Source organism: Macaca mulatta, chromosome 12 (genome assembly GCF_049350105.2).
Source record: "Macaca mulatta isolate MMU2019108-1 chromosome 12, T2T-MMU8v2.0, whole genome shotgun sequence".
In the NCBI taxonomy this organism is placed as follows: Eukaryota; Metazoa; Chordata; class Mammalia; order Primates; family Cercopithecidae; genus Macaca; species Macaca mulatta.
This window is the reverse complement of record NC_133417.1, coordinates 87687315-87701547: the sequence shown is the minus strand read 5'-3', so window position 1 is coordinate 87701547 and position 14233 is coordinate 87687315. Positions and strand designations below refer to the sequence as shown.

Genomic DNA, 14233 nt, shown 5'->3' with positions numbered 1-14233 from the left:
TGTTCGGAGAACCTGGAGTACTCTGTTATACTGGAATCTAAGGTGTGAGGTGGACAATAGAGATAGAGCTCATATCAGATACCTGAAGTCAATGTATGCATATTGAGAAACTTAGTAAGCCAGAGAGGGAAATATTTTAGAAGATCACCAGGGCAGCACTGACAAAGGCAGACTGACAGTCTTGAACAACAAAGGCTTGAACTGTGTTGAACTGCTTGAACTGGGAATTTTTTTCTTCTAAGCAATTGCAGATGGAAAATATAATATTCATAGGATGTGAAACCCTGCATACAACCCACTGTGAGGCCTGAGCATGAACAGATTTTGGTATGGAATGGGGGTTCCTGGAACCAATCCCCTGAGTATACCAAGGGAAGACTGTACTTAAAAGGCAAATATGGTTAAGTCTAGACAACAGATGATAAAGGGTTGAATAAACAGGTTAGCAGCAGAAATGAATAAGAAATGACATTTGAAAGACATTTAGGAGATAAAACTGACAGAATCTAGTGACTGCCTGGAAGGCAACAGAGTACTTGGGTGGGGAAGAGGAAATAGACAAGAGGGAGAAGAAAGAGAAGTTTCTGGCTTTTATGGTTAGTAGATGATGATGTCTACCAAGATAGAGAAGATGTTAGCTAAAAGCTTTAACAAAGAAAGAGGAAATCTACTACAATGATTATAATCATAGAAATATAATAGTTATTTTTAAATTCAGAGGAAACATTTAAGAAAAAAACCTAAAAATTATGTATTTACAATGTTTTATCTAATTACTAAACACGAACGTTGTTACAACTTATTTAAGACAGGTAAGACTCACCCTAGCCAAGAGCTCAAACTCTGGAGCAAAATTCTGGCAAGGTCCACACCAAGGAGCATAGAAATCAATCACCCAATGATTTTTCCCTTGTAGAACTTTTTCACTGAAAGTCTGAGGTGTTAGATCTGTGGATACTTGAGGTAAAAATCTGTGGCAAAGGATCAAAATCATTTTTCATTATATAAAACCAAAGCAAACATCTAAAATGTAGTAATATTGTAATACTTTCTAAGTTAAAAATGATGTCAAGGAATGGCAACGTAATAAAGTACAGTACCATCTTGGTTAATATAATCCTTTACTAAGTAATTTAAAAGGCTAGAACCTTAACCCATAGTAAATTTAACTATTGACATAAAAGGGGGGTAAATAGCTTTGAATCTATTTTATACAATGATATACATTTTAATTACTCACCCTAGACCCCAGATTCTCAGGGAATAAGCATCCCTATTCCAACCATTGTAACTGCTGAGAGAAGAAAAAATGTTAGTTGTAAATAGGATTATCTATTATTGGATGTATTCAGAAAACAATCTTATTGTAGCAATTTAAAAAACAAGTTATACTGATTGATTTCATCTGGCATCTCTCTTCTCAGATATTCCTAGCTACAAATTCTGTTTACAAGGCCTCACAAATGTATTTTTCTCTAGTCTTGGTATCTTTGTGTCCCAGACAGCCCAGAATGTCTAGCTACCTACTGGACATCTCCTGTAGACCTATGGGAACTGCAAAACTCAGAATGTCCACGGTTTTAGTTTCTGAATCTTTATTCAAGTTATTACTGTCTGTTAAATTCCTACAATTTTTAAAGACATATGTCAAAAACTACCTACAAAATGCAGCCTTTCATAATTTCCTCATAGTTGAGATCCTTTCCTCCCTTGAAATCCATGGTTCAATTTTACTTGTTTAATAACATTCATCATATGTACCTTACATTTGCGTTTTCTACCTGAAATACCACATGGTGTTGTGGAAACAGCATGGGTGCTGAGACAGACTTGGGTTCAAACCCCAGCTTCAACTTAACAACTGTGTGACTTGGGGAAGTTATCTAAGCCTTAGATAACTTATAGACCTTGCATTCTAAGGGCTGAGAATCACAGTTTACTTCTCTGTAATAGTAGGAAGGGCAGTAATTCCTAGTTCACAAAGTATATGTGAGGATTATTGGAAATAAGGTGAGTAAAGTATCTAATATAGTCCCTGAAACCAAATAAGGACTTAATAAATGTTAGCTCTTCCTTTCCTTATCTTTTTGTCTAGATTATAAGTTTTATGCACATTGAGACTGTTCAGTACTCTCTTTTCATCTTCTGAAGTGCTCATTAACACACTATCTTTACGTACTAGGCTCCCAATAAGTATTTGTTGGGCTAACTTTTATTTTGTTCAGGTAACTTAACTGTTAAGTGTATAATTAAATAATTATAATACATGCCTTCAAATATGAGAGAATACTTACTGATACTGATAAGCTTTATTTGATTTTGGGGGAAAAAATCTTATCTCAGGGTATCTTTGAACATTTTCCTGGGCACAAAAAGAATGGTACTGTTGGCAATCTATACTGCCCACATTGATCAGTCCAGTTAATGTCTATAAAAGAAGAAACGGATTACCTCCATCACTTTTTACATATGTTTACAATAAAGAAACAAGCATTATATTATTATAGTGAAATAGTTATTATGTATCAGTGACTTTCACCCAGTAAAAATGGATAAGGGTTTAACATAAAATAGACCACTTATACTAATGAATTTGTAATCTAATTTTGTAATTAAGCACTTACTAAAATTATTGCAGATTAAACAATTTACTTCATTTACCTGTTACATGAGAAAAAACTATGTACTTCTAAAATTCAAAGTGCCAGAAACTAATGAAAGTCTTTGCAATATTTCAAAGAATTACTCTTTCCAATGAAAACAAGCATTATAGGTATCTAATATGTTATACTGACTCACACCTGAACTTAAAAATTGTATTGAAAAGAGCACAAAAATATGTAATCCTAAATGTTAAGATACTAGAAATCACTTTAACTCAGATTTATTTTTTATCTTGTAAATAAATGTGAAGTAGTAATTGCATTTTCCATTCTGGTATTTAAGTAATTTGTTTCCAATCTTGTACAACTTAAAACATGGTGCCTATTTTCAGGAAATTTTCTAATACACATGCTGAAAGCTTTTTGTTTTCTTACTTTTAAGTCCTACAATATGTGATGAAATGTTATCTTTAAGCTCTAAAAATAAAGCAGAAAAAAAATTAGAAAAAATTGAAACAAAAAATGAGGTAAAGTTTTGGGTTGTTTTTGGCAACAATTTAGTTAAAAGCACCGGATATACTGGGCATGGTGGCTCATGTTTGTAATCCCAGCACTTGGAAAGGCAGAGGTAGACAGACTACTTGAGGCCAGGAGTTCAGGACCAGCCTGGCCAATATGGCAAAACCCTGTTTCTACTAAAAATACAAAAATTAGCTAGACGTGGTAGCACATGCCTGTAATCCCAGCTACGAGGGTGGCTGAGGTTGCAGTGAGTCAAGATTGCGCCACTGCACTCCAGAGTGAGATTGTACCTCGCTGACCAAAAGAAAAAAAAAATTGTGTACCAGATGCTATACACACAAAAGGGTAGGCTATGCCATTCACGTACCAGACAGAAACAGAGCTGGAATCAAAGTGGTATGATCAGAACTGTTATAAAGTAATAATTTAATTGTGGGTTCACTCACAACAGTTTCAAAATAATTCTGTTAAATAAACATTCTTAGTAAATGTTAAGATTAAAAATAAATGATTTTTACTATACCCGGGCCATTCTTTTCCATTCTGGCATTAAGACTTGACAAGGATGACACCACGGAGAATAGAAATCAACCATCCATACTTCGTTGTGTTTTCTTTGTGTAACTAGTTCATTGAAGGTGGTGGGTGTAAGGGAGACCACTGAAGGATTCATAAGATCCTGAAGAGAACATAGCTTCCATTATAACATGTATATAAAACACAGCTGTTCATATATTCCTGGAAAATCGTTGGTACAGGCTGAGTATCTCTTATCCAAAATACTTGGAAGTATTGTGAATTTTGAATTTTGGAATATTTGCATGTATCTTGGGGATGAAACCCAAGGCTAAACATGAAATTCAGACTTTGGAGCATTTCAGATTTAAGATTTTTGGATTAGGGGTGCTCAATCCGTGTATGTCCTTTAGAAAGTTCTCATTTTTGAGAAACTAAAAGATACTTAAGGATAGCTAAAAGAAATCTAATGTGAATTAACTTAAAAAATGAAAATAAAACTAACTTAGATTTTTTAAGTTTGGATTTTGCTCATCAGTTTTGTAAAAAATCAAGGTCTATTTTTCCTTTATCTCTACATATCACTAAAATGACAGGCAGGGAAAAGAGGTGATTTTAAGTTTCCGCGTGGATAACACAAAAGTTTCAAGGGCTGCCTGGATGTCTACAGAGGCCATAAAGTTTTGTTCTAGAACCAAGAATGACTGGCTTGAAAATGATTCTTTAATTACTAATGGAAAGCCTACTATCTCATTTTTCTGACATTCTGACTGGTGATACTACACCGTTCTACAGATTCTTTGCTCCAAATGATATTTTAACAAAGCTTCAGCCTACAACAATCAGGTAATGCTAATGAAGAGGGTAGCTTCACTGGGAAACCACCACAAAACATTACGTTAGAGAAGGAGGAACAGATGAGTAGGACAAGGTTGGAGGGTCATTAAATGGGTAATAATAAACAAGAATTTTTCATTTTTTTCTAGGAGGCCCCTGTATTTCAGTCAATCAAGAGTGTTACTGAGAAGAAAAAAAAAAAAAAGATGCTGTAGATGCCGGACACTCATTTTCAGAGAAAACAGCGCAAGGGGGTGACGAGGTGAAAGTATACTGCATATGTTCAATAAAGAATTGTGTCCATTGTTTATAAGGCACTGTACATACCAGGTAACAAGTAAAACACAGATTTACGTTGAGTTTAGTAACAGTAAAACATTAGAAAAATTCTTTAAAAATCATTTTGTCAGAAAATAGTTTGGGCATGGAAAGAAGAAATCCTATTAAACAATATGAAATATTCATACAGGGTGTAACATATAAAAAGACAAATTTCTAGCCACATAGTCTATAGTTTGAAATACCTCTATGAACTCCAAGATTTGTTCAGCAGAGTGATGTCCTTCATACTCATGAATGTTGGACTGGTTGAATACCACTGTTGTTGGATAAGCCTGAATGTTATACTGATAGGAAGGAGAATACAAATTAAAGATTTTATAGATTTCACCTATTTGTTACAAATTTATAACAAGTTTGCCTCTAACAGGATTTTAAAAACCCATTTCTAAATTGCTGGTGACAAAAATTTTAGTCTCACCAAATTTAGCAAAGCACTCATGGCAATGAATACTGCTAAATACTGATGAATACCTGATCCTTATTTATAGCTGCTCCATTAGCCATGAAAACCATAGACATTGAAACATTGAGAAATCGACATGGTAATTACACGAATGGTCCCTTTTTACTCTCCTGAACCAAGATAAGAAGAGGCTATAAAGAACAGGCTGTATCTCTAGCTTGAGTCTTTTTTTAAACCATAATAAATACTTTTTCTACAAATGATGATGATCAGGAAATAACATAGCAAGAATAAAGACACAAATAATTAGGGGGTACATGATTATATTTTAGGTTAAAGAATTATGAATCATGCCCTATGAATGTAATCACTTTGTATTCTTTCTTCACGATAGCCTTTATAGTAGGAAATGCTTAATTTCCTTCTCAGAAATAAAATGGGCACCAGCCTAGGAAGCATCTCTCTCAAGCTCTTATTTTTACTTTTTAAGTTATAAAGAGATCCCTGTCTGTAGATTTGCTGTAGCTGAACTTTGTACTCTTAAAGTTTTAAGTACTCGTTAGCAAATTGGAATCTTTGACCGGGATTCAAAATAATTTTTGAAAAAACAATGGAAACATTCATATTAGTCTTGAAAAATGTGTGCAAATTCAAATAATTCATTGATTAACAAAGCGATTACAGCTGAAATTTAATGTGTATACTGTGTGTTGAGCATTATTTTAGCATTTAACATGTAGTTTCTCATTTATTCTTCACAACAATTCTACTTAGTTGCTAAAATTATAAAACCCACTGTATAGATTAGGAAACTAAGCTACTGAGAGGCTAAGTAACTTGGTCAAGGTCAACCAATTAGTGAGTGGCAACTAATTGGTGAGTGTGAATTTTGGCCTCTATTCCAGGTAAATCGGATATCAGTTTTAAACGCTTACACTGAACTCACATTTGTTTAACGAGCTAAGATGGAAAGTAGAAAAACTGAAGGAATTAAAATTAAGATAATTATTGTTTACCACATTAATTTTGTATCTTTGGCATTTCTTTCAAAGTTACAGATAAAACATTCAAAACCAAAGGCCTTATTCATTTCCTTTTATAAAAATGTATTTTAAAGAAATTTCTACAGGCATGTGCCACTGCTGCTGGCTTAAACTTCTATGATGTTCTAAAAATGTATGGCTTTCTTTTGTTTTCCTTCCTCTTCCCATTTCTTTTTTCCCTTTATCTTTTCTCTATCTATTTTAACTTTTTTTATGAGTTATTTAAAACATTCACAAAAGTAGAGAGCAACAAACTCGCGTATTCATATAGCTACAATAATCACTGACTCACGGCTTTTTATTTCACTTATACTCCCTTTCTAGTCTACTCCTAAGATTATTTTAAAGCAAATTTCAGATGATCTGTAATTTCATCCACAAATATTTCAGTATATTTAAAATGTAAGGACTCCCCTCCATATAACCATAGTATCAGTTTTGTTGTCAAAAATTAACAATAATTACCTGAAATCATCAGATATCTTGTCAGTGTTCACATTTCCTCAATTATCTTTCTTTGCACTTGGTTTGTTTAAATTGCATCCAAACAAAGTCTAAATGTTGTATTTGACTGACAGTCTGTTAAGTCTCTTTAATCTCTCCTCCACTATATACTATGTATTTGACCAATAAACTGGGTGTTTGTCCTGTAAAGTTCTCCACATACTGGAAATTATAGATTTCATATCCATGGTGTCACTTAATATGCTCTCTTGTCATTCGATTTCCTATAGACTAATAGATCTGGAGATAGATCTACTATAGGATGGATTTTTTTTTTTTTTTTTTTGCCAAGAGTATTTTATAGGTGATATTATGTACTTTCATTCTACGGTACATAATTTCTAGTTTTTCCTGCAACTGAGGAGTGAATATTTACCTGAGAAAATATTTTCATTTAAACAAAGATTTCAAAAGGCTTGTTCATTGTTTTAACTTCCTTCCAGCAAATATACTTAGAAGTATGAGGAAAGCCAAAGGAAAAAAATTATAAAATGTCAAAAATATTAAATAAATATAACAATCTTAAATAACTGGAAAATCATATAAGCATTTTATCAAGTTAATGAAAACAGCTGCCTGAATTTGATAAATAAGACCTTATTTACATTCAATCCACTGATTAGCTATTCATGGTTTAATCCAATCATATTTGATACCATTTTCTAAAAAAATTATTTGCTTAAATAATTTGTTACTACTCTAAATAGAAGATGTATTATTTCTAAGTTATTTTATTGTTTTAATAATAAACAGCCCAAAGGTCTCCATTTTATAAAATTAATTAGAATAATTTTTGATACTTTGCCTTACCATGTTACAGAGTCCCTCATGAACTGTACAATCTAGTGTACCAAACTTAAGCTGACCATAAAGAAGATTTGATGCTCTTCGTAACTCTGGTAGTAAAGCTCGACATGGTGGACACCACTAGGGAAGAAAAAATATTCATAAGCACTGAGCCAAATGACACAAACCGCACCCCCCCATCATTTCTGCAACAAGTAATATGCTAAGTAACACATACTGTATTTAGTGGCAAACCTTCCCTGGAGGGGTAATTACATTAGCACTCATTTAGAAGCAATGTACATTAGTGGCCACAATGGATGACACAGTTCTAGTACTAATGATTCAAAGTTATCTAGAAAATGTCTTTTTGCCATAACAGGAGAAAATCTGACAATGTTAGAATTTGACAGACAAAAATAACTTACAGGGGCAAAGAAATCAACAAGCCATGGTTCTTTGTCATTGGCAGGAAAATTTTGAGGTCCAAGTGTGGTAACATGAGAATTCACACTTTCTTTGGCAAAAGCAAGTATATCATATAGAATCTTCTTTCCTTTCAAAGTGAATGAGAGAAATTAAAATCCAAATTCTGCTTTTTGTACGCACAGAAACATTTCAAAGTTTTTACACTCAAAATATTAAAGAAGATAAATTATGAACAAACTGATTTTGGTGAGGTTTTAGTGTTCTGTATACTATACAGGGCTTAGCTCTGATAGGAGTACCCTTTTCTTGCACACTCTTCTGTTTCCTGGACTAAAAATGTCAAAATTGGCCAGGCGCGCTGGCTCACGCCTGCAATCCCAGCACTTGGGAGGCCAAGGCAGACAGATCACAAGGTCACGAGATTGAGACCATCCTGGCTAACACAGTGAAACCCTGTCTCTACTAAAAATACAAAAAATTAGCCAGGCATGGTGGCGTGTGCCTGTAGTCCCAACTACTCGGAAGGCTGAGGCAGGAGAATTACTTGAACCTGGGAGGTGGAGGTTGCAGTGAGCAGAGATCTCGCCACTGCACTCCAGCCTGGTGAGAGTGAGACTCCATCTCAAAAAAAAAAAAAAAAAAAAAAAAGTCAAAATCTTTTTGAAATGTTCCCTCATCTTCAGAGGTAGAATAATGACTTTTTTATAGGGTTCTTTATTTACGCTTACTTCGGTGATTATTATGGCCTAACTCCTAAATCGTTTTCTACAACCTAGACTTCTCTTAGGAATTCAAAACCCGTGTTACCAACTTCCCAGTGAAAAATTTGTACTTGGATATCACGTAAACACATCAAACACAATACAGTCCTGAATAATGATATTTCAGGCAATGGTGGACCACCTATATGATGGGGTCCCATAAGATTATAATGGAGCTGAAAAATTCCTATGGCTCAGTGATGGTGTTGCTGTTGTAACTCTGCAGTGCAACACATTACCCCTTTTCTATATTTAGATACATTTAGACACACAAACTCTTACCACTGTTACAGTTGCTTATGATATTCAGTACACTGTAACACATTGTACAGATCTGTAGCCTAGGAGCAATAGGCTATACTGTATAGCCTAGATGTGTAGTGGATTATGCCATCTAGTGTTTTTAAAGTACGCTCTCTGATGTTTGCACAACCATGAAATCACCTAACCACACATTTCTCAGAAGACGTCTCTGTCGTTGACACATGGCCATATATTCAAATTAAGGCTGTGTTATTTTCCTCCAAACCTGCTCCTTTTCTCACCATCCTTATCTTGGCAATAACATAATTATCCACTAGCTGGCTAAATATAATTCCCCAGAGTAAGCCTTGACTTTTTTCTCTGCCCTGTATCATAGTAATTCTATCCATTCCATTCTTACCATTTCCAACCCATTGCTACTGCCTGAACTCAGTCTGGCCTACTGTAATAACCTGGCTAGTGTTTCTTCACTCAGCCTTCCTTAACTAATCCATTTTCTACATTGCTACCACAGTCCACTTACACTGAATAGTACAATCACTCAATTGCAATTTCGTCAAGACAGAAACATAGGTATTATCCTTGACTCTCTCTCTCTCGACCTCCCACACATCTCAACAGTCAACAAGTAATACTGATTTTGCATTCTTGGTCTTTTACAAATCTACTTCTCTTCATCTCTGTTACTATCAGAGAAGCTAGCTACCATATTGAGAGCAGCCCCACAAAGGACCACATGATGCGGAACTGAGGCCTCTGCCAACAGCCAGTGAGGAACTTAGGCCTCCTGCCATATGAGGCCTCCTGACCATCGCAGGAGTAAGCTTGGAACCAGACCCTGTAGCTAGTCTAGCCTTCAGAGGACCAGAGCCCTTGTGTATTTTGAATGCAACCTCATGAGAAAATCCACGTCTGGAACTACCCAGCTAAACTGTTCTCAGATTCCTGACCACCAAAAACTGTGAATTAATACATGTTTGTTTTAAACCACTGAGTTTTGGGGTAATTTACTACTAAGCAATAGACAATAAATACTTCCCACTGCAAACATTTTTAAAAACCTGTCCATAAAAAAAAAATTGTCCATTTATTTGTCTGTTTTCCCTAATAGCCCACAATGTTCTTTGTATTAGAGATTACTAATTATAGTTCACATTTTTTCCTATTCTTCAGTACTGTACCTGGTACATGTAGATGCTCAATAACTATTTTAATCTAAACAATGTAAGTTCTATTACAAAGTTTGTAAGAGCACATAAAAGGAAGTGCTTGGAGATTCACAATGTATTTCCCAGGGAAGAAGCTGCTTTAAGTTTTGAAGGGCAATTTGGTGTTTGCTAAATATCCTGTGGAACAGGAAGGAGTGATTACAATGCAGGAGGAAAAATCATGTGTGAAGGCACCTAGAGGAGTGAAAGAATATGGCATTCACAAGGATCCAAAGGTAGCTGGAGCTAAGACTATCTGGAGGGGCAGCAGTGGGAATTAAGATTGGAAAAACTGGCGGAGCCAGACTGTAAACATATCCCATTCACTGAACAAACATTTCCTGAGTTCTTACTATGTGCCAGGCACCACTCTAGGTGCTGGAGATAGAGCAGTGAGCAAAACAGACAAGATTATTGCTTCTATGCTAAGGAATCTGAAGCTTATGCTATAAGAAATCAGGAAAGTCAAGGAGGAAAAGTGACACAAGAATGGAATGGACAATAACTGCAAACAAAACAAAGAAACGATTGTAAGGAAGAGAGGCTAGGAGATAAGCAACCCTCCTAGAGGATATTATTATAATAGATGAAGGAGATAATGGGCCTAAAACAAAGCAGTAAGCACAGAGAAGAGGGATGTCTGATAACTATTTGAGAGATAAAAAATTATATAATTCTATTATTCAAACTTAGTCATTTCTAGCACTTTTAGTGCATGATGTATAGTTTAAACCTAGGTTTTGCAGTCAGTCAAATTTTGATTCAAAATCTACCATGGCTAGTTTCCAGTTGTCTGTCATAGGGCAAGTTACTTAACCTTTCTGAGTCTCCATTTTCTCCTTCACTGGGCTGTTGTAAAGATAAAAATGAATCACGTATGCGAGGCTTTTGGCAGAATGTCTGACTTGTAGAAAGCAGTGAATAAACAGTAGTTACTGTGAGGTTTATCTTACCCTAAACCTTTGCTCACAAAGTTCCTCCAGCCTAGAGGTCTCACTTCTTTTTCCCCTATAGTTGCTTGGGGAAAGTGAGTACTTTATGCTCAATTCAAATACCACTTCTTGACCTCTACTATGCAGAAGTCTATTTTATCTTGTTGTAGTTAATATATAATGACCATTAAGGTATTTTTTATGTTTTCTTATGGATCTCCCCCCTCCGTTCCCTACTACACTATTTTAAACTTCTTGAAGGAGTTCATGTCTTACAAATTTATATCCTCAACATTGAAAGCAGTGCTAGGTGCTAACGGGCATTTCATCGGTATGTGTTATTCACTTAACTGTGTGATAGTTGGTAGTCTGTGTCTTTCTTTTGCTACATTTGACTTCTTTCAGGACAAGAACTCTGCTGTAGTCCGAACTCTTGGAGTTGAGACTGCACTCACATAAATGCAGAGCTAAAGTCCCAAATAAGCTGAAATAAAATTATAAATGCAAGAAAGATAACAAGGCAGTTAATCGGAAGTCTAGTGGGAGAAAAACCAAAAAGAATGTCTGGAAATTGCCTATAATGGCTGAGATGATACACATGGCAAGCTGGAATATAAACTGCAGGTGTTGCTTACTTTTGCCAACAAGCAGGACTTGAATTTCTCACTAGCTTGACTTATCACCAGAAACCCTGATCAAAATATTGAATAGAGAAAAGGCATTTATGTTAAAAAGAAGAGTAAAGAGAATAAAATGACTACATATAATTCAAAATATCTGTCCTCATATTTACTGAGAAAAGTTATTTACAATAAGCATGTCCATACAAAATAAATTTAAAAAGCACAATTAGAAAACCTCTATATGAAAATGAAGCTACATTTTTTATCATGTTTTCTATTCTTACCATGATGAATTTCATATTCTTTGGTTCCTTGTCCTTTAAATACTGCTAGAGATGGCTGAAAAACATAGAGATTACTACAGATGTCTGGTGCAGAGGAACAGTCAAACCTGCCAACCTAAAGGAGAAAAAGAAGGTCAAATTTGATAAAAATAGTCTTACCCATTTGATTTGTAAATATTCATGATAATCCAAAAATGGCATTGCCCTAATGACACAGTTTTTAAACAGAAGCTAACAGGCTATGAAAATAAGAGACAGAAATAATTCATTTATATTTAATAATAAGACTCAATTTAGTTAAAAAATGCTTCCTAGGGAGTTAACAAAAACCTGAGGAAATTCCCAAGAAAATATGAAGTTATTCCAGAAACCTACTTTCTGAAGATGTAGAGAATGTTTATATAATCTTGAGATAGAGGAGAGATCATTTTCAGAAGCAGAAATAATGAAGAAAAAGGTTAATGTTTTCAAACTGTGTGAAAAAGAAGAACCTAAGCACAACAGCCAAATGATAAACCGGGAACAAATTCGTGGCATTTAAGACAGAAGATCCATTAAGAAACAAGATGGGCCAGGTGCGCTGGCTCATGCTTGTAATCCCAGCACTTTGGGAGGCTGAGGTGGGTGAATCGCCTGAGGTCAGGAGTTTGAGATCAGCCTGACCAACATGGTGAAACCATGTCTCTACTAAAAATACAAAAAGTAGCCAGGTGTGGTGGCTTGCGCCTGTATTCCCAGCTACTTGGGAGGCTGAGGCAGGAAAACTGCTTGAATCCGGGAGGCGGAGGTTGCAGGGAGCCTAGATCACACCAATGCACTCCAGCCTGGCTGACAGAGCAACACTACATCACATCAACAAAAACAAACAAACAAAACTGGACAAACATCCCATCAGAAAAAAGAAAATAGGCCACAGATACAAAGAGAAAATTAACTGGAGAAAAATTATGATCTGTTAATAATCAGGAAAAAGTATTTTTCCCCCAACCAGTAGAAAGCAACTAAATGAAAGTGAATATTGTTAACATATCACTTGTGGCCTATTGGAATTGTGAAGATTATGAAGAATGAGAGTACCATGGTGGGCACAGTATGGAGAAATGGCCACCCATGTGCTGTCAGTGAGATTATAAACTGATAAAACTTTCTGGAGGACTCTAGTAATGAGAATAAAAACCATTTAAGAAAACATAACCTTGAGTTGAAAATTTCCCATATGGCCAGGTGTGGTGGTTCATGTCTGTAATCCCAGCACTTTGGGAGGCTGAGGTGGGCGGATCACCTGAGATCAGGAATTCAAGACCAGCTTGGCTAACATGGAGAAACCCAGTCTCTACTAAAAGTACAAAAATTAGCCGGACTTGGTGGCATGTGCCTGTAGTCCCAGCTACTCAGGAGGGAATCACTGGAACCCGGAATCACTTGAACCGTGAGGCCGAGGTTGCAGTGAGTCAAGAGCATGCCACTGCACTCCAGCCTGGGTGACAGAATGACTCTGTCTCAAAATAAAAAAAAGAAAACAAAATTTCCCGCACTAAAGATAAGATCTGCATAATTTGATATAAAAAATAAAGGAAACGACATAAAATCAGTAAGAGAAGATTTGCTAAACAATTATGGCATAGCCATATAGTAAGCCACTATGTAGCCTTTAGGGAATAATGAGGATATACATGTGTACACGGATATAGAGATTTTATATACATATAAATATATATGCATTTTTGCAAGTCTGTGAAAAAGTTTATGATATTGCTGAATGACAAAAGTTAACAAAAAAAGTATACAGTGAATTCATTTTGATTAAAACGCAGACATATACATTTGCATGTGTAGGTCTATTACAAAGGCCATTACAATATGTATGCATGTGCACACATATACATATGCCTACATACGCATATGGGCACTCACCAAATGTTTAAATGGTAATACAGTAAATACTTAGCAGGGTTATGAACAATGTTAAGAGTATGGGTGATGTTTTTAGATAATTACTTCATTTTTGTACTTATTTATTGTCCTGATTTTTAAACAATGACCGAGAATTACTTATATAAAGAAATAAGAATTTTTAAAAGGGAAAGATAACTTCCTATAGTATGCATTCCAGAAAAATTGTATGATACAGGTTTATCAAATGCTGAAATAAATGAAAATTAGCCACTTTCAGATT

General features: G+C 35.2%; 1 protein-coding gene across 4 annotated transcripts in view; it reads right to left on the bottom strand.

Moving 5' to 3' along the window:
* Positions 1-14233, bottom strand: part of DNAJC10 (DnaJ heat shock protein family (Hsp40) member C10) — a 54579-nt gene that overhangs the window by 14343 nt on the left and 26003 nt on the right. For all 4 annotated transcript variants that reach the window (XM_077956440.1, XM_015110489.3, NM_001266976.1 and 1 more), the window contains 8 exon segments: positions 12058-12172; positions 7985-8112; positions 7581-7697; positions 5003-5104; positions 3649-3804; positions 2295-2428; positions 1241-1294; positions 824-971 (listed from right to left, as the gene is read on the bottom strand). In XM_077956440.1, the coding sequence (XP_077812566.1) occupies positions 824-971; positions 1241-1294; positions 2295-2428; positions 3649-3804; positions 5003-5104; positions 7581-7697; positions 7985-8112; positions 12058-12172 (954 nt within the window).